This window comes from Jaculus jaculus, chromosome 19 (genome assembly GCF_020740685.1).
Source record: "Jaculus jaculus isolate mJacJac1 chromosome 19, mJacJac1.mat.Y.cur, whole genome shotgun sequence".
NCBI lineage: Eukaryota > Metazoa > Chordata > Mammalia > Rodentia > Dipodidae > Jaculus > Jaculus jaculus.
Genome location: NC_059120.1, coordinates 1,417,812 through 1,440,008, shown reverse-complemented (window position 1 = coordinate 1,440,008; position 22,197 = coordinate 1,417,812). Strand labels below are relative to the sequence as shown.

General features: G+C 36.8%; 1 protein-coding gene across 17 annotated transcripts in view; it reads right to left on the bottom strand.

Moving 5' to 3' along the window:
• Lrrc7 (leucine rich repeat containing 7) overlaps nucleotides 1-22,197 on the bottom strand; it is a 468,470-nt gene that overhangs the window by 368,383 nt on the left and 77,890 nt on the right. For all 17 annotated transcript variants that reach the window (XM_045138031.1, XM_045138025.1, XM_045138023.1 and 14 more), the window contains exon 2: nucleotides 10,265-10,362. In XM_045138031.1, coding sequence (XP_044993966.1) covers nucleotides 10,265-10,362 — 98 coding nt within the window. The remainder of the gene's footprint in view (nucleotides 1-10,264; nucleotides 10,363-22,197) is intronic.

Below are 22,197 nucleotides of genomic sequence, written 5' to 3'. Positions count from 1 at the left end.
TCCATGGCCTTCCAGGACACAGAACAAATAAATATTAATAGGGAAATCCTTCATCCTACAAAGAATGCTGAATTATACCCATTATATGAGCAGTAATGACAAACTATTACTATGATGAGAATCTGCCCTTTCCTATGTGGAACTACAAGTTGGTAGATATGTTAGTGAAATTGTCATACCAGAGGCTAATAAAAGAAACTCATAAACTTGTGGTCCTGTGTTTGGAACATGTATCCTTGGCCTTTAAGAAAGAAGTATGACATATTCAAGGGAAGTGTGGAGAAGGATGAAGTGAGGCAGCTATAGTTATAGTCTTTGAACAGAAGCAGGGGGGAATAAAGGAAAATGGTTTAATTTGGAGGCAAAGAGAGATTTACTTAAGAGAAATATTTGAATTTTATAAGAATTTAATGACATACATGAAATGGAAAAGAGGATTTTGAAGCTTGGGAAAAAGAGACATTAAAATAAGAAACGGATAAACTCTGATTTGGCTAAGCTAAAAATCATGCGTGAAAGCAGAAGATGGTGAGCCTAAAGAAATCTAACTCAAGCAGCAAACAGAACTTCAAAGAGAAGTCTGGAATAAGTTCCCCAGAGGCACAGGCCTCAGGGAATATAGGACAGTGTGACTGCAGGAAAAAAGTGTTGCCAATGATTACAATATGGGACTATGCTTGAAGAGTATGGTTTGCCATGGGGAACTGTAGCTTGAAGAATCAGTGATTCAAACGGGAATTGTACTTTACAGAATACAGTAATTGCAATTAGAACTGTAGCTTGAGGAATACAGTGATATTGCAATAGCGAACTGTAGCTTTAAGAATATAGTGATTGCAGCAGGGAACTGTAGCCGAAGAATACAGATATTCCCTTACATACCCAGAGAACCTGGACAGATTTGAGGAAGAATAGGGAGAAACATCATCAAAATATTCAAAAACTCTTGGGTGAGTTTTTAAACAGTGTTCTTGTAGGTTCAAGTGTTACTTTGCCTAAGAGAACACTCTAGGAGAAATGGGTGAACAACCAGCAGGATGAAACTCATAGGAAGAGGCAGGCACACAGACAGAGGCCTTTGTGTCAAAAGGATTGCCCTCATAATATGGATTGGTAGAAGTGTAGGTATTAGTAGGAGAAGATTCAGCTTTTCCTGGGAAGGATGAATCTTCCATCAGCCTTTGAGCTTGAATTGCAATGCTGGCTCATCCCTGGGTCTCTAGAGCCAGGCTACCCTGCTTGGCAGCTTCCACAGTGATGTGAGCCAATTCCTAAAAATAATTCTGTCTGTATGTTCTCTTTCTATGTTCGTACATCCTGCCTCTTCTACTTCTCTTGAGAACTATGACACCTAGTCAAGTTTGAGTTTCATATAGACAATATTTTCTCTATAGAATAATTGTGCCCTAAATATTGCATAGGAAGTAGTTATGCTAGAAAAAATGTTGCTCATCTGAAATTCAACTTTGGCAAAATTCTTGATTTTTTTATATGGTAATCCTGTCCTAAAAAAGACTAACAATATGGAGAGTTGAAATAATACTTGTTTATTTTATTTCCTTGAGAAAATTAGCAGAAAGACATTCAACTGCTTAGGAGATTTTTGAAAGAGCATGCACTAATGCTCCTCAGGTCACTGGGAAAACATGTTTTTGAAATAAAAATGGATGCAATTTGTTCATACCTAAGAACCTTGGCAACATGTAGGACATGATTTTAGATGACAATAGAATGTAATATGAGGCAATAAAATTGTGGTTCAGAGTGGTCACTCTAAAGGCCGTTTTACTTTTTGTTTGTGACCTGAGAGATGCCAAAATGACTCAACAAAGATAAGGTATTTCTATCCGGGTAGAGGATTAGTAGGGTTGAAGAGATGGGCTAGTGGTTATGGCACTTGCCTGCATAGCCTGAGGACCCAGGTTTGATTCCTCAATAACCATGTAAGACATACACAAGATAGCAATTGCAACTGGAGGTCATTTGCAGGGGCTAGAGGCCCTGGTGCACCCATATTCTCCCTCCCTCTCTCTTCCTCTCTTGCTTTCTCTCTCCTTCTTCTTTTTATTTAACAGATTAGTAACTTTTTTTTTTTTTTAAAGAGAAAGTGACTCGAACTGCCTAAGGACTTAATGGTTACATTGACTGCATTAAGAAGGAAACGCTTTTAGAGAATGTTTAATGTGTAGTGCTCTCTGACCACTTCTCTAGCATCTTGGAGTGAGATATCCAACACTTTGCTATAGTTTGCATCCAAAGATCTCCTCAAAGTCTGTGGATTAAAAGCTGCTGTGAGATGCTAGAGACTTAAAGGTAGGGCTGAAAGGTCTGTTCCAAGTCCCTGGGCCCTTGAAGGGTGTTGTGATCATAAAATCTCAGTCTCCCTGCCCCCTCCACATTTACTTCCTAAGCACAGATTGAATGACTTCACTGTGCCATGATGGGTCATCTATTTACAGGTCAGGAGCCATAGGGCCAGTTGGACCTGGGCTGAAAACTCCAATACTGTGAGTCCAGATAAATCTTTATCTTTGGTATTTGTCACAGTAATAACAATCTAACTATCATACTATCACATACTTTTTATTTGAAGCTTTTAATCTCATTTACAATTCTTATTAGTTAATGAAGCAATTTCCCTGATTTGTACATTTTTCAGGAGTGTATGCATCTGTGTTCTAGTCCCTTCCTATACTCTTTCTTGGGAAGGAGCTGCCTTGGGACAAACACATGACATAATCACTGCTATGATGTACTCAAGCATCTCAAGTGTGTTCTCCCATCTATTTTGTAAATGGTAAGAGTGACTTATGATCTCTGACCACCTGACACCTTATTAATATCCTAATTGGCTCCAAAATATTCTGACATCCAAAAGTTATCTGCTAGATATCTAATTTCTAATTATCCTTACAACTACTACTTATGGAGGAATTCAGAATTAAGTTGTGTCTTTTAATTTGTTGCCTCTTTTACCCTAAGTTGTTAGGGTAGTGCTTGTATATCAAATGTTATACTTAAAGATAGAGCTAGAAAGAAAACAAAATATTCCTGTTCCCCACCTCCTAAGCAGCTTAAAACTAAAAGAAGATGGAACAGACATGCAAACAAGAGGATTATATATATACAGGAGATATTAGGTAAACCAACTGTCCTTTCCAAAGAGTTTCAGGAACTGAAAGGAAGGATGCTGTTCTGTCTGTCAAGAAAGCAGAAAAAGGAGCAGAGGTTACTTCAGGAGAGAGGGATAAATAACAAGGCAGGTCTAACACACACAAGAGGGAGGGCATGGGAAGGCTAGCATTTTATTTGCAAAACAAAATACAATAATGACATCAGCCGTTTTCAAAAATAAGTAGCAGATGAGATTTGTTTTTGGAAAGCCTCCTGTTAGCTTTCTGGTTGGTTTTCACCTATTCTTCTTCTTCTTTTTTTTTGGCTTTCAAGGTAAGGTTTTTCTCCAGCTTAGGTTTCCCTGGAATTCACTATGCATCTCAGGGTGTCCTTGAACTCTTGGTTATCCTCCTACCTCTGCCTCCTGTGTGATGGGATGAAAGGCATGCACCACCATACCCAGCTCTCTAACCTATTCCCTTTTTTAAAACATATTTTTATTTACTTATTTTCAAGCAGAGAGACACACTTGGAAACAGAGAGAAGAGAATGGGCATGCAAGGACTTCTAGCCACTGCAAACAAATTCCAGATGCACACACTGATTTTGTGCATCTGGCTTTATGTGGGTACCAGGGAATCAAACTCAGGTCATTAGGTTTTATAGGCAAGTACCTTAACCTCTGAGCACTTTCTCCAGCCTGTTTTCACCTATTCTTTCCAGCTAATCAAACTTCCTTGCTCTTTGGTTCCTTCCATATGTAGAGGCCAGTGAGTTATCTGAACACACTCTCATGGTGAATGTTTTCATGACTCCTCCTGGATGATTCTACTTAACGAAAGTCCGATGGAAGTTCAAGACTTAAAATGAGTGAATGATTGGCCAGGTAGAAGGTAAAATCCTGACAGATCTTTCTTTTCTAAACTTGCATCCAATGTAGCATCCAGGGTGGGAGGTAGATGCAAAAATAACTTAGTCAGTCATACCAGTGTTAAAAGGGTACAACCTACTTTAATTTAATTCTTTGCCCAATTTTTACTACTGCCTCAAAAGTGGCGAAACATTGAAATATGTCTAAGGTAACTCAACTTGGCATTGGTCTTTCATTATTGTGTTATTAGTTATCTAAAGCCCAAGGGTGTTCAGACTAAGAATAATATTTGATTTAATCTTCATGTAATCTTATTTTTACATTAAGACAAAATAAGTAGTCAGTTAAGTGTATTAATTACAAGCACATATAAAATTCAACTTCATTTCAATTGATTGTTATAACGCTACAGAACTGAAATCTAAGATATTAACAGAAAACATATGTTTAATAAGATTTTGTAGGAAACTATTAGAAACAATCAGAAGTCATTCACCACTTGTTTCTTATGAGCTCTCTTGTTGAAATCATATCCATAATTTTCCTGACTTTGCTTAGAGTTTAAGTGAATGTCATTATAGAGAAGAAATTAATCAACGAGCACTGGGAGGCCCAGTGCACCTGAGAAGCTCAGCAGAGGTGTGGGACTCACTGGATCTCTGACATTGTGGCATTTGAAAATTAAGCTATAAGCACACACTACATTCATTTATTTGCATGTGCATTATTTTATGTGGAAAAAGAAAGTTAAACAGAAGACAAATCTCATAAAAGAAAAATGTGGAGACAGAATAGTGTACACAGTATGGAAAGATAGGAATAGCATCATTTTCAGAGCAAACACATTGTATCCCAGCTTTTGCACTTACTAGGTATGTGACATTACATAAATGACTTCATCCCATCTTTTTGAATTTTTGCTTTACTCTCTGATGCAGTAATGCTGTGCTATCTGTTTATTTTCCTTCAGTTTTATAACTAAGATGCAAAGACCGAAGAGAGAGGGGGGAGGGAGAGGGCACCAATAGCAGTTTGAGATGTTCTAAATCTGAACTGTTGTACTCTCTCAGAAGATGTGTGAAGCAAATCTCTGATGAATGGAGAAATATCTGAGCTGGAGGTGAGCAATATGATTGTAAGAATAACTGGTATTATGTGCAATAGGATGGGGAATGGGGTATTATATTTGCAAATACTCCAGACTGTTTCTAGAAGCTCTAATGTGTAGGAACTAGGGAAAGATAATTGATAGGGCAAAAGAATAACCAGAAAGAGTAAAGGAAAACTCAGACAGTACTACCCTAGGTAGCAACAAGAGAGCTTCTGTTTAATCTGCTTGGGATGCTATCACAAAGCAGTATAAGCTGGGTGGCTTACAAACAGCACAGGTTTATTGTTCACAGTTCTGTAAGCCGAGATGCCCAAGGTCAAAGTGCTGTCAGAGTTTGTATTGTGGTAAGGGAAACTTCATGGTTCATGGATGGTGTCTTCTAAAAGTGTCCTCACATGGTAGAAAGCACTTGGCAGGGGCAGGCTGTAGGTAGGGTCATGTAAAAGGTTACCAATTTTACTCATGACAGTTCTGTTTAATGATCCAATTATATCTCAAAGCCATCTTCTACTCGAATCCCCTGATAATTAGATTTCAACATATGAACTTTGGAAGGATGTAACAGTTATGACGTTTTTTTTTTTTCAGAAGGCAGTAAGAAGATCACTTAAGTATGCTTTCCTGATTTTAGTGAGTGGCAGGTAGGATTCTTTGACTGACATGGACATGTTTGAGCTCTGCAGAATACACTCTGTGATTCTCTAGTCACTAGGATACAGTAAAAGGTGATGTTGACACTGTAGTCTCAACACAGTCAGATTTCCATTAATCAAAACTGAGGGTTGTAGGGGCTTAGCTGTTAAGGTACTTGCCTGCAAAGCTTAAGAACTCATGTTCAAATCTCCAGGTCCCATGTAGCTAGATGCATAGTGACACAAGCATGCAATGTTGTACATGTGCACAAGGGGATGCACGCATCTGGAGTTGTTGGCTGAAGGTCCTGGTGTGTCCATTCTTTCTATCTCTCTGTGCTTCTCTCTCTCTCAAAAAAAAAAAAAAAAGAGATTTTTCTTGGTTATGACCTAATCAGCTGAAAATACTGAAAAGAAAAGGCAAGACTCCCCTCTCCCTACACAGAAGAGGAAGAGTAAATACCTGAATTTAGAATATTCACATGACAGGAAACTACAGGAAGGAATCTAAGAGGAACAGTTCAACATGAAGCAACCAAAAAGGTGTAGTTAATAATCCAAGTTAAAAACACCTGCCAATAGCTTGCAACCATTTACAAATGGATGCTTCCTGGATTGAGCTTCTGAAGAGATTTCACTCTGGTAAAACTGGGAATAAGAGAACCTAAGCTGGAATCCATGCCTTTGCCCAGCCCTTAAAACCAGAAAGAATGAATGGCTTTTTTAAGTGACTAAGTTTATTGTCATTGTGACACAGTGATAGAAAACTTCCCCTGGCAATTTTGAATGAAAGGTATTTGTTAGAGTGACAGATTGGATCCAGATTAAACCTGATGGAAAGAGTGAGTTGGAAGTAAGTAGAAAGTAAGTAGAATTTGTAAAGTAAGTAGAATGGCTGCAGACGGCTTTATAGAGATATCTGCCTGAGGACAGACCAGGGATGCAGGGTTTTAGCTGAATGGGGCTGTGGTTTTGACAACAAATTTTTGTATTTGGCTTTTTATAAGTAATAAATTGAACATGTTTAAAAGCCTGCTTTTTACAAGAAATCAATTTATTTTTACTGGAAATTTGCTTGCCTGTGGTAGTGATGAATAGCTAGATAAAATTAATATTTAATAACAAGCTAAGAGGGATATCTGATGTGCTTATGTTTATCTGTGTTGGAAACCATAAAAGAAGGCTATAAAACAGAAATATGAACTACACTGTTTAGTAAAACTTTCTTCCATGGCACATCTCCAAATGAAAATGGTGTGAAAAAAGTCCCATGCTCATCTACAGTCTCTCAGTAACGGGTAGACAGCACCACTAAACATTCTGTGACGAAGTTTTCCAAGATGGACACTTTCCCTGGGATTTCAATAAGAAGTTCTGTACTAGGTCTGGCTGAGTTTGCAGAATCAACAATAAATAACTATGGAATGTGCTAGATGCATAGTTGTTTAAGGTGAGCTCCATCTCACATGGTTGTGAGAAGGCCAGCTTGACGTTACCTGTGTGCCACTTGCACTATGCCACACCTTATTTTTTCTATTAAAAGGAGCACCTTTTGTGAATTTGCATATTTTAAGCAATAATGAAGATTCAACCTCGGGTCTCAGACATGCTAGGAAAATTTGCATTTTTGCTATCCAAAATATGACTTAATATCCTCACATAAAATAGTTTGATATAACAACATTAACAAGCAAAAAGAAACAGAAAGAGATTAAAATCAAAAGGCAAAACAAAAGCTGCTATGTCCCAGGTTCTGTGCAAAGCACTTAATAGCAGTCTTTCTTACTTCTCAGACCACTGTTACAAGAGATTTGCTATTATTCTCATTAAATATGTACATATGTATATATTGAATATTCGATTAAGAATAATACCCAGTGCCCTCTAGTAATTTACATTATCACATGAGTCACATTACAGAAAAAAAAAAAAAGCTTTTGTGTTCCTCTAATGTTCATGACTACCATGATATTGTGCTTCCAAGAAAGATACTGTGTTTTGTTCCTCAGGAATGGATCCTGCTATATAGGAATCCAAAGAAGGTCTGATCATTCTGCTAACAAGGGGACCTTGCAGACCTGTGTCCATGACCTCACCATGCCTGACACCACCCACACAAGACCATCATAATAGGAGGAAAAGATAATGACATCAAAATAAAAGAGAGACTGATGGAGAGGGGAAGTGGATATAAAGGACAGTAGAGTTTCAAAGGGGTAAGTGAGGGGAGGGAAGGAATTATCATGGGTATTGTTTATAATCATGGAATCTGTCAATAAAAAATAATAAAAAAATTAGAAAAGAAAGAGAATAAAAGTTTATATATACATAAATATATTTATATGTAATTACAGTTGAAGATTTATTATATAGCAATAGATTTATTAGTTGCCTATGAAGTCTCAATGTATGTGTTTTTGTATCAGTCAAGCCTTAAGTATGAATAATGAATATCATCATTAGTGTTTGGTTATGTAATGATTTTACATCAACTAATGTCAATCACTTGATTTAGCTAGTAGTTTTCAAACTTGTATATGCATCACAGTCTCACATAGGACTTATCTAAATATAGATCTCTACCCTGATCTGAAGAGGTCTTTATTCAATAGGATTGGGTTTAAGATCTAGAATTTATGCATCTGATGAGAGATTCTCAGGTTATCTAACTGCTGCTGGCTTGGTTGTCCAATTTCAGGACTATAACTTCAGACCAAGGCTCAAAAGTCTTTTCTGAGTCATGAGAGCTGTAGCCTGTTATGTCAGCGCTGGGGAGGCTGAGGCAGGAGAGTACAATCTGAAGACATCTGAGGCTACCTCATAAGAGCCTGTCTCAGAGAACAACAAGTAAACAAAGGCATGCCCCAAAATATCCTTTCCTGTAAAAACAACAAACAGGTAAATGTTTTTGCTTCTGTGGTTGGATGGTCTGGGTTCCAACTTCTGAGTCTTTCTGTATAGTAGGGGAGCAGTCTATATAATACCTACATATCATAGCTGTGTTTCAATAAATTTTATTTACAAAAACAGACATTTGGCTAGATTTCATCAGCAAGCCACACCTGGTAAACTGTTGGTCTACCTGTCTGAGCATTCTGGCGCAGAACAAGCACTATTTAAGCAGAAGCTCTGTGGAGATCACCTACAGCTGCACCCACAAAATATCTAATAATTTAAGTAAAATATAAGACCTACGCCAGAGACCAGGATGATAACCAGTGAAAAAAAGAAAGCCCAACATTTCCTATGTCTTCAACAAAGGAATCAATACTTGTATATCACAATATTCATGTTATAAATGCTTTTGGCAAACTATATGTTTACTTTCACAGTTAAGCTTTAATTAGCTATTGTTTATAGTTTGAAAAGAAATAAATCTATCAATTAAAAGAAAATTAGCACTGCACTGTAGCGAATGAAATAGATGTTAACTCAAAAAGGTTATCTATTGACTTTATAAAAACAATCCAAGAAAAAAAAATTAACTTGCCAAGAATATGTCCAGATTTAATGGATTTGATCTTTCCTCAGAGCAATGTACTTCAAACTAATTTAAAATGCCAGTATCATCTTAATAGTCTACTTCAGCTGATGTACTACATTAAATTTATCCTTAAAAAATGCAAGCTCCTAAAAAGGGCAAAATTCAGAGGAGTATTTGTTATAATGAGATTTGATTTAGTTCTCTGAAAATAATTATATGTAAATGCCATAAAGAAAGATAGTATTATGGCTCATCTTACAAACTTAAAATGTGAATCTCATGTCAGAAGTATTCAGATATCTGATCTATGCTACAGAATATAAATATTTAAATAAGATTCCGTGACAATTACATATTATCATATTTAATAATTTGAGGACAGATTAAAATGAATTTATAGCATTATTTAAAACATCCATCTTTCAAAAGTGTTTCCTAAATTCTATTAAATCATATGTTTCAGTTTGACAAATGGGTTTACATTTAGCCTTAGGCATTTATTCTCTAGTACCACAATGATTTTAAAACAGCATTTAGTTTGAAAAGAAAAATGTTAAAAGAATTGTGGTCAATTGGAAACTGGAGAGTGTTGATTTTAAGCCAATTTCTTGATGTTAGGATTTCATACCACCATTTATTTCTATGCATAGTGTATATAGATTTTAGAAGGGCTTGAAATATTAAGCAGCCTGATCTATACAACTTTGAACATGAAACTAGATGTCAGTAAGACATCTTAAAAGTACTGCAGGACAGGGAGGAGGCTAGCGATGGTAGCAACATGGCTGTATACATACTGTGCACATAACCAATAATAATTTTTAAAAAAGGAAAAAACTGTACTGAAGGAATACTCTGGAAACAGGACTCTTGGAACTTACACTTGGATCAGGCATGTTAATCAGTTTTTTTAAAAAAATCTACTCAATTCAACAATATTTATTGAAAAACTAATTTGAACAAGTAAAGATAAACTCTTTTATTTTACTATATTATTCACTAATGTATAGACAGAATGGAGTTGAACAGCTCATCATATTAGACACACTTACACTCTTCTTCAGGACGCTTCCTAAGGGCTGCACGGACCTCCTTACAAGGACTTCTCTGATATTGTGGGGGATTCCTTCCCCGTAGTAGGTTCTCCATCCTGGAAGACAAAAGCCAAAAGAGCATTGTAATGTCAAAATATTGATAGATTCTGGGAATTTAGATTATTCATAAATTCATAGTGGACATCACTAAGTATACCTGGGAAATAGTGAGAGAATAGAGGAGAGAGTGTGGTATCTAGAGAGTTCTTGATTTTTCTAAGGCACTCTGACTTTAAAAAGTATTAAAAACTGGGTTGGAGAGATGGCTTAGCAGTTAAGTGCTTGCCTGTGAAGCCCAAGGACCATGGTTCGAGGCTCGATTCCCCAGGATCCATGTTAGCTAGATGTATAAGGGGCGCGGGCATCTGGAGTTCATTTGCACTGGCTGGAAGCCCTGGTGTGCCCATTCTCTCTTGCTCTCTGCCTCTTTCTCTCTCTCTGTTGCTCTCAAATAAATAAAAATAAAAAGATTTAAAAAGTATTAAAAACAACATGACTACAAAACTCATACTAATTCTCCAACTACAAACAGCTGTGGACTGAGTGTTCATGTCTCACCCTTAGTCTGGTGATATTTAAGAAGGCAGCATCTTCTTAAAGTAAGGTTTGGAGGAATTTATGAGGGTGAGGCTTGCTGTCAACATGAGATTAACATCTTACTAAGGAAAGAAAGATCACAGCTCTCTTTCTGATCCATGTGAAAGGCAGTGAGGAGGAACTCTTTAATCAACAACACTCACCCAAAAGCAAATATGTTGTTACCTTGATCATGGATTTAGACAAAACTATAACAAACGCCTCTTGCTAAGCTATTTAGCTTATGATAATATTTAAAAAATTTAATATTTAGTTGTGTATTAATGAGAGAGAGAGAGAGAGAGAGAGAGAGCAAGAGAGAGAGAGAGAGAGAGAGAGAGAGAGAGAGAGAGAGAATGGGCACACCAGAGACTCTAGCCACTGCAAATTAACTCTAGACACATGAACCATCATGTGCATCTGGCTTATGTGGATTCTGGAGCATTGAACCTGTGTCTTTAAGCTTTGCAAGCAAGAACCTTAACTGCTAAGCCATCTCTCCAGCCCTGATAATTTTTTCTTTTGGTTTTTCAAGGTAGGGTTTCACTCTAGCATAGGCTGACCTGGAATTCACTATGTAGTCTCAGGGTGACCTTGAACTCACGGTGATCCTCCTACCTCTGTCTTCCAAGTGCTGGGCTTAAAGGCATGCACCACTATGACCAGCCTGATAATTCTTTTTAACAGCTCAACAAGTTCAAACAAATATATTCACCAGAGTAACTGATTGCAAAGCAAATGCATTTCTAAACACTAAGGCCACACATTGCCAATATTTTATGACCTGTGATTATTGCCTGATTTCTACTTAGCCTATTATTTCCAAGAGCTCATGATTATAGTATAACCCACTAGAAATCTATACATTTGAGATTCTACCATGCAAGATATTAAAAAAAATTATTTTTATTTATTTATTTGAAAGAGACAGACAGAAAGAGGTGGGGAGGGAGGGAAGGGAAGAGGGAGAAAATGGGCATGCCAGGGCTTCTAGCCATTGCCAAAAAAACCCAGATGCATGTACCACCTTGTAGATCTGGCTTACATGGGTCCTATGAATTGAACCTGAGTCCTCTGGCTTTGCAGGCAAGCACCTAATGGCCAAGCCATCTGCCAGCCCTGCAAGATATTTTTAATTGGGCAAAATTCGTCATAAACATATCATTAGTACTTGATATATACCTATATGTAAATGTCATATGCATAAGATATTCAAATATAAAAATAATGCTATACAAGTGTATGCATAATTGCTTCTTGACTTTTTGGCTGAAATCCAAGTAGAAATGTACACATCTGTATGTCCGCAGTTAATATGCTGAAAATATGTTTAATTTTTCTTTTTGTGCTGTTTTCACTTAATTTCTGCTTTAATCAGTGATGATTTAGGCTTCTGAAGAACTTAAGAAATATCTATATATATCACATAGTAATAGAAGTAAACATTTAAGACACTCAATGTTCTTTTATTCTTTAGATTCTAAATTCTGGGGAAACCCAGAACCAAGTTAAAAGTTTTATAGACAATATTCATGTATTGCGTTATAACAAAGGAGACTTTCATCTTTTGGACATTACATTGCTGCCTACTTGAACTGTGATCAATTGTGCCATTTATGGGGCATAGTTTACATTAAATGTTTAAACAAAATAACCAAGAATGAAACTTGGAATTGCTGCCAAGACTCTGCAATGAGCTGTTCTCACACCTCTATAGCTTGGCAAGACACTGGTAGAGTGTATGAACAGCTCTAGCAAGGAGAGACTGAGTGTGAGAACCACAGGCAAGGAAGATGCTCTAATCTTCACTGAGGAGCTGTGAGTGCATACCCCACACATTGACTTGCTGAGAGAAATACACACAGCCATATCAGAGTCCAGCAGCCCAGCAATCAGGAGCTGTAAGCAAAGTTGTCCACAACATACTCTTTGGTGTCTCTTCAATCTAGCCAGGTCTCAAACACCTGAGACACTTTAAGAAAATCCAGACCCCTCCATACATGGAGCTAAAGATGCTCATTCATAAGGCTGGGGTCAAGAGGTAAAATTGTAACTGATATTTTCTTTAACACTGAGAATGTTGTCCTGAAGTAAACAGCTTTACAGCTACTCAGTTACTCAATGGTACTTGAAAACTGTGGAAAATAGTAAAGACACACTTGGAAACACAGGTAGGAGAGAAGAGTTTAATGGATTCATTCACTGGACAAGCTCACCCACCTATCCAAAGGGGGGGGATAAGGGGTGTAGAAGAGAACACAGTGATGACAGGCATAATATACAATGGAGGTGGCTACCAAGACAACAACCAAGCCTGTTGGCAACCTGGGGGACTTGGGAACCCATATGTAAGACCAGTAATCCCAAGGTGAAACAATTTCCTCCAACAAGGTCTGCCAGACTCAGCCATTTGAGAGCAAATCTATGGATTGATACAGAATTATATTCTGGAATAGGGGTGTGATTCATGAGTGAAAATCTGTCTGAAGTAGATTTATACTGAATGGAGAAAGAAGAGGGAGGATGATAGTTTCACAGCGGACAAGAGTTGGAGAAGAATGAAGCTATCATATGTAATTGTCTTAAGTGCCTACACATGTCAAAGTATATGTTAGGTTCCATATATATTTACTGTCAACCATCCTTGTTATCCTATTTAACCTGAGTATCAGAGACTTCAAGTGATTTTCTTAAAGTCACACGGGGAGTTAGTGCAAAAACAGGACTTAAATCCATATCTGACATTGACTAAATGTGGGCTTTGCAACAGAACTTTAGTGACAATCAGGAGTGGTCCATAGCTATGCTGTCCAACACAGTAGCTGGTGACTAACACAGTGGATTAGTTACTTTTTCAAATACTTCACCAGAAGCAGCTCAGGGAAGTAAGGGCATATTTCAGCTTGTGTTATGAGGGGACATAGTACGTTATGGCAGAGAAGACATGGCACCTTGGCTAGTCACATTTTAGCCAGGGAGCAGAGGAAAGCAGAAAGTGGGCTGGACTACATAACCCCAAATCATGCCAGTGGTCCAGTTCCTTCAGCAAGGTTCCATCTCCTACAGGTTCTACAACCTTGCCACACAGCATCGTCACACAGGAACCAAGTCTTCAGATACATGAGCCCGTGGGGATGTTTCACATTCAAACCACAATATGCAGCTACTGTGCCATTTAACATTTGGATAATGTGAGTGAGGTCTGATCTTCATAGAGTCATTGTTTATGCAAATGTGAGCTTTAGGAACCACTTGTAACTATTATTTTAGCAGCTGCAACCTGCCTGGAAGTGTGTTCCCACAATTGGTGAAAATATGTCCCATGTTTCTTTGGGCCCCAAATCTCATTTGAAATAAACAATAGAAAACAAAAATAAATGAAAGTAGGGTTATTAATGAAAGTATTGCCTGAGCATAAGCCTGGAAAGAATAAGAAGTGAATGGCTATATTATGGTTGGAAATGATAATGAGTAGTGTATTTTGTTCTCTCGGGGAAAAAGAAATTGTAAAGAAAAAATATAGGGACAGCATATTCTGATCTTTCTTGTTAATAAAACCCTAAAAATGAATTCAAAGCTAGGAGGGTTGAAGAAGCAGAGAAAAGTGCCTTGATTCTTTTTCATTTTTTTGAGATGCTTTTTTAAAGGAAAATTCATCCAGAAGGAGTGACCCAATCCCTAGACAAGACCTTTCTGACAGAATGCATAAGAAGCACAGTTAGCTTGTAAGAAGAGCCTCAAGTGTTTAAAGGGGCACATTTGAGCTGCAAATGACTGTGAAAATAACCAATACCCAATTATCTCAGCCAAATATGCTGAATTGATTCATCATAAGGGCAGACTAACATTGAAAAGGAAGATGATTGTGAACAGAAACTACACTTTCACAAAACTCAAACTGCTTAGAATAAGTAAAACTTAAAACAGAAAGATTGGCAAAGTACTGAGGGGTTGGAACTGAATCATCTTATATGTAAGGACGACAATGAGTTACGAAAGAAGCAATGAGTAGCAAACATTTCAGAGAAGAAAATCTTGTTTTAACATTTCTGTATTACACATCTTAAAAATAATGATATGTTTTCCCATTTTTCAAGGAAATACAATTCAGAATTGATGCAGAATTTAAGAATTTCTTGAAAATCTAGCATCTACCTTTTGTAAACAAGAAATCAGAGCTAAAATGTGAATTGTATTTAATTTCCTCTGTAAATATTGTAATGAACATATATTCATGAAAAATCTATGAAGACAAGTAAAATAACATATCATGTGCAGCAATGGGAAAGAGTCTAGGTCTCAGACAGGAGACAAACTACTCAAATATTTCTAGTCTTACATTGATATTCTTTCCTTCTAGTTTTCAGAAAAACATTTTGTATTTTTGGTCCATATATGTAGTAACTGTCTGCTATCTTGATGGAAGATTATTTCTAACAAACTGGGTCAGCCCAAGGAATAGAAAGATTATTTTATTGAAGTTTAATGGCAACAATTGGTACACTTGCCAGATTTAGGAATATGTCCCCCACTAAATCATAGGAGAACAACCATTTTTAGATAGCTACTCAGAAAATAAGTCTCTTTAAACACCGTCAATTAATGGCAACGGTTGCATACAAACCTGAATTACTTTTCACAAAGATAGCAAATGTAATGAAAGAAAAATAAGAAGTAAATTACTGTCTATAAAACACCACACTTTTTTTTTTTTTTTTTTTTTTTTACTCTCAGGAGTAAGGAGAAAGCTGGCAATGTATGAAAAAGTATATCAAGTAGAGAATGTTGAGAATTCTTGAAAAATTCAAATCAACATAATTGTCCAAAGATAAAATTAATGATACAACTATGAAAAACAGATTTAAATCAGTCCCGTTGGTTATTGTAATAGTATACGGATATGAAAACTATTCCGTTTTAAAACTTAGTGACATGCAGGATGTAATTATCTGCCATCTAAAAGGTAACACCATTTAATAAGGTGATAAACTAAGTTTAACTCCTTTTCTCCACACTTTCTCTGTTCCTTACCCTGTGGTTTTGCCACTAAGAACAAGGTACGTGTGACAAAACGAGCTTCATGATTTTTAGAGGTTGATATTTATGAGATGAGAAAAATAAAGCCATCAGAGTACAGACAGATTTCTCTTCTGAAAAGCTGTCCATAGAGGCTGGGCAGACTTTTCAGTGGCTAGAGCTACTTGCTTGCAAAGCATGTTGGATTGGTTTCAGTACCCTGGCCAACCATGAAAAGCCAGACACAAAAGACACATGCATGCATGTGCACACACACAATACATCCTTAAAAGCATCCTTAAAAGTCTTCTAGTATCTGACCCACTTACCCACCCAATACCTCAAATTCTCTCATATCTCAGGGTCCTACATATCATAACCACATCCACTGAACAGTGCAGAAAATTGTGTTTGTTTTCAATTATTGAGTGAATGAATGATATAAGATATAAGTGTCCAGATACAGTGCTAACATGCCTACAATTATAAAATGTCTTTTATTTGGTCCCATGAAGAGCCTGTAAACTTCATCTCTTAGAGCAAAGACAAGATTCCTGCAGATCTTTCTGCTTGAGCAAACTGCCCAGATGAAGGAAGTGCTTTGTTCTTGGAGTTGTATCTTTGCCTGGAGCTGTCTTCTGTCTTAGAGACATATGGTAGCTGCTTAGACAGGAAGAAATGTGTACAGATGGAAGGCAATAGTTATACTGGGAAATATGAATCCCATTCTTGAAGGGGAATGGAGGTGGCTGGTATATAAGTATAAATGTCATTCTTTTTAAAATTTGCATCATTATCTAAACACAATTTAACATGGACTATAGACGACAGTGTAGTCATAATCATGGATGTGAAGACCAAGTGCTTCCCTGGAGTTCTGCTTTCAACCTCCTCACCTTCTATGAAGACTTTTTGAGCTGTGTTTATGGACCACAGGCTAGTGGACAGTCTCTGGAATGAGAACTGTTGGTACCCTGTTCTAGTGTTTTCTCTAGAATTTTATATATGGTGCCAACTACTCAGAGCAAAAGATACTTGACTTTATTTTTTAGATATTTGAACTACTATGGTTAGTCAAGTGCAGACTCTGTTGGCTGTGAGTCATTGATGAGACAAAGAAAACATCATGATACTGCTCACATTTAAATTTCTAGGACTTTTTTTAAAGTATAAAATACTTTTGAGTTCAGTATTTTATATTAATATGAGAAAATAGAATATGCTGTATCCTTCAATAGGGAAAGAAATATCAAGATGATTCACTTATTTTGGAAGATACGGTTCTTGCAAAAAAGCCTCAGTCAAGTTTCTATTTCAGACTGAGTGAAGATCCTAAGAGCCTGAACAACTCAGATGGGCTGTAGTTTATTTATTTTTTCTCCTAGTGGACATAGTGGTGCATGCCTTTAATTTCAGCATGTGGGAGGCAGGGGCAGGTAGGGGGATTGCTGTGAATTTGAGGCCAGCCTGGAACTAGAGAGTAAGTTCCAGGTCAGCGTGGGCTAGAGTGGGATCCTACCTCAAAAAAAAAAAAAAAAAAAACTTTCTAAAAATGTGTGGGGCAATTAGAAAATATTAGTCACACAGTAACTTCACATTTGACTCCTGTGCTTGAGTTTCTCCTTAATTTCCCCAGTGGCAGGAGTTGCTTCTCTTCTTTGCTGCTGGTGACTGGCTTCATTGAGGGATAAATTCTCCACTAAGGAATAGCATACATGGATTTCTCTTTTGCTACCCTTTCTCCCTGTGATAAATTCTCAATCCAGCCACCACAAAGCCTTTAACCCATGAGTCAGATTTCAATGCAACATGGAGGGCCTCCCTTTCTCTCACAGGGCAAGCCAGCCCTTGCAATGACTCCTGGCTGTGGCCAGCTATATCCTTCTCTTATACCCTTTTCTTCCCCTTTCACATGGTCCCATATTGTGTATATTCAATTGGTTGAACTTGAACTAATGAGGCATGCCTTTCCTTGGACCTTTACTCTTGCAGAGGCCTTTCCCTGGAACTACCTGACTGTGACTGTTTTTCCTCAAATGCCTTCTTTAAGTGACACCTTTCTTGACATACCCAATCCTCCACTCCCAATATTCTTTCATTGCCTCACTTAGGCAGGAGCCTCTTCCTCATCCTCACCAGGTTCTCCTTTTCATTTTACCCTAGTGTTTGTTAATTTCCAACAACTTCTTAAACCTCTTTCCTTTGCAGAATTTACTGATTTAAGATTTACTGTAAATGTTTATATAGTCTTTGAAAAAAGTAAAAATAATCTGAATCTTGTTGATTCTGTTTCCACTAATGAATGAAAGAAATGTGAATGCTTTCCCAATAAGATGGTAAATTTGTTTTCCCTACCGTTTTTCCTTTGTATGAATTAAATTTTATTATTATTAAGCAGTGATTATAGAATCTGCTGCTATTTGTCTTAAAGTATGTTCCCTGATAACAAAGACTTATTTCCCTAGAACTTCTGTTTCTTACATGTTAGCATTAAAGTGTTTTGGGATTTTCACATATATTTTGTAAATAAATTATAGTTATGTATTTCAAACATAAGGTAAAAAGATCTACAATCACAATGTTTACATTTGTCATATTTATAATTTGAATCAATTTATCCATCTATTTGTGCTTTCTATTTGTACAGATTTTCTGAAGTGAGGTTTTGTCGTTTATCTTTATGTTTTTTGCTTTAGAAACTAGGATTTCTCTGTCTAAAAATACTCATATATTTTATATTTTCTTACTGATCTTTATTGCTTCAATAGTTTTGAAGATTGTCCCTTAAGTGTTTTCTTTTTTAAAAAATTATTTTTATTTATTTCTTCAAAAGTGACAGAGAGATAAAGAGGCAGATAGAGACAGAGAGAATGGGCGCACCAGGGCCTCCAGCCACTGCAAAAGAACTCCAGATGCGTGCGCCCCCTTGTGCATCTGGCTAACATGGGTCCTGGGGAATCGAGCCTTGAACCAGGGTCCTTAGGCTTCACAGGCAAGAGCTTAACCACTAAGCCCTCTCTCCAGCCCTTAAATGTTTTCTTAAAGATTTATAAATCATCAAATTTCTCATCAGAAAATGCCTGTGCCACATGAAGAATTAACAATTGACAGTTACATGTGATAGTCCACTGGGTGTTCTATTTCCATCCCATAGCTCCTTGCTTGACTACCTATATATTAAGTTGTCTCAACTTCCTGTGTCTTCCCCCTTTCCACATTCCTCTTTGAAACACAGGAGGAAATGTTTTCCTGCTTTTAGAAACCTTGCTTTAATTCTTTCTGTCATGGTTTTAAAAATCCATGTGATTACTTTTATAAGCTCATGATTTTCCCCTCACATGCTGATCCATATTTCTTGAAATACATACATTTTAGAAAATTATAGTATCTGAAAACTCTGTGATATGATTCCCCCAGTATTTGTTTCTGTAGACTGTGTCATGTTTCTATGGATTCTATCTTGTTTGTAAACTCCAGGCTTTCATACAACAAGGTCACTTTTCTTAGACATTTATCTACATGGACCCTTTAAAGCCCATCAGGAGTTTTTCCTTGCTTTAGCTCTTGGCTACTTCATTTCTTAATCATTGCAGAAATTTATTTAAATAAAGTTAATTTTCATTTTATCCAAGTATTTGTTTCCATGTAAAGTTATTTTCAAGCTATTTAAAAAGACTTGTGGGCTGAAAGGATAGCTCAGTGGTTAAAGGCACTTTTGTGCAAAGCCTGCTGATCCAGATTCAATTCCCTAGTTCCTACTAAAAGCTGGATGTGGAATATGGTACAAGCTTCTGGAGTTCATTTGCAGTGGCAAGAGGCGTTGTGTGCACATTCTCTCTCTCTTTCTCTTTCTCTATTTCTCTCCCTCTCCTCTATTCCTCTCAAATAAAAAAAATGTTATTAAGAGTTTCATGAGGACAATAGTGAAAGTCACATTATAAAAACAATGATATATATTGGAAGGGATCAATATGATCTAATAGAAGTTATTTGGAAAGATGGCTATTATATCTGAAATAAGAGAAATTCTTACTGTAAATAAGAGAAATTCTAACTGTAAAAGCTACTTGAGATGCCAGGCATAGGAAACCGGAAGAATTTGATTCACATTTCATAGATTCTAAAATCTGTAATTATAAGTCCTCTATTAGCTCTGGAGTTTTTGAATTATATTAAAATAATTTTATCAAAGGCATATATATTCTTTAGGCTCTAATAAGAATCATTAAAAGCCTATAGCATTAGTATTAGTATAAATGTGATGAGTTGAGGGTCTTGATGGTATTTTTCAAACTATACAACATTATCTATGTTGGATATCAACCTTCTATTCTTCCACATATGTTTGTGTCATTCTGGAGTAACTGTGTATAGGAAATGTCTGGAATCTCTGGTCACACTCTAAATGAAATCGACTATTTGTAAGACAGTGCCATAAAACTTCCAGTAAGTTGTCATCTTAAATAATTGGAATGTTATGGATTACTCATCATGTTTTAAAATGTTATCATGCTTTTAGTCTCTCAGATTAATCACAGGATAATCTTGGGAATATTTATCACTATGAGTAACAGAAGTACTGGTGAAAAATTTGGTCAGTGTGAATTTAGGTCAGTAGCTAAAGCATACAGACACAAGCACACACAGTGCAAAGATCCAATTTGAGGATTATAATTGATCATGAATCTCAACATGTGATTTTGCTTCTAATGGAAGATTTACTTCCCTTTCTCTTAGGTTATCTGCTTTCCTTTTCTTCTATTTTTCTGTATCTACAATATAATTAAAAAATTATAGTAGCTTTTTTTGCTTTTTTATTATTACAACAATTATATATCGAGGACTGCATTGAAATCATGTATTTAACATCACTTCATAGCATTTAGGTTAGAAAGGTTCTCTTGTACAATGTATTGAAAGGAAAGTTTAAGCTGCCAATTTTATTAGATTAATTTGGAAAAGACAGTAAAGAGACTAAATGGTTGACTTTATGTAATTGTTTAGAGAGGGTATTCATTTCAATTGAACTATTCCTGCATATTAAAGCAAGTAAATTTCATCTTCCCAATGTTTTCTACAACCTCACTTTTCTGTTCTAATCACCAAGTCCTTGACATACTAAGAAGGAAAGCACTACGCAACACAAGGGGCTTTGACCAGTGTTCCAGGTGCTAACTGCTTTTCTCTCTATGTTCGGTTTCCTATACAGATGACTCTTAAAATTTACTGTGTCAATGTTAAAGTTTTCAGTTGAAAAAAGATAATACTAAAAGTTTCCTGAAGTCTTAATTAGGGAATCTTTTTTGGCATTAAGATAAAATGATGTTGGGCTGGAGAGATTGCCTAGTGGTTAAGGTGCTGGCCTGTGATAGCTAAGGACTCAGGTTTGACTTTCCAGAACCTAGATAAGGTGATGCATAAACACAAGGTCACACCTGAACACAAGGTATTGCATGCATCTGGAGTTTGATTGCATTGGCTGGAGGTCCTGGCATGTCTGTTCTCTCTCTCTCTTTCTTTCATACAAAGATATGTTAAGGTTGAACCTGAAATACCCCAACACAAGCTCACATGTTTCACATTTGGGTCTCTGGAAGGCAGTGATCAGATCATGAGGGTTCTGACCACATCAGTGAGTTATTAATGGACTCATAATTTGGTGGCATTATTAACAAGTGAAAATTTAGGATATGGGCTTGGTTGAAAGAAGTAGATCACTGGGGGTGTGCACATGTACCCAAGTGGGTAGACCCTGTCTGTTTTCATTCTTTTCCTGCTCTTTCTTCCCCTTTCGCATCTTTCCCCTTCCAGGCCACCATGGCGAGTGATATTCCTCTCCCTTCCCCTCCATGATATTTGGCCTCACCTCACCAGAAGGGACCCAGATGATCATGGATTGGAATGTTAATGAATCTCTCTTCATATTAAATTGCTTATCCCAGGTATTTCATCATAGCAATGGAAAATACACTCATACAGATGTTGATAGAGTGGGAACTTTATGTTAATAAAATCACTTCTCAGTTTATTGACTGACTGCTGCTCTTACAGCTCAAATCCCCCGGCCCCATGGTGAATACCAGCAATCCCACTGGGGGGGGGGGCTCTCAGTGGAGTGGGGACAGGGAGGAGGGGAATGATGGGATCACACTTGATGTATACATACAAAGTTTCAACTTCAAAAAATAAATATAAAAAAGTTAATATATGTGCATATATATTATTTTTATTCTGTGAAATTTAAATGTCTAGGAAGATTAGGTTTCATAACTTGGGGAGAAACTATTGCTAAAATGGCA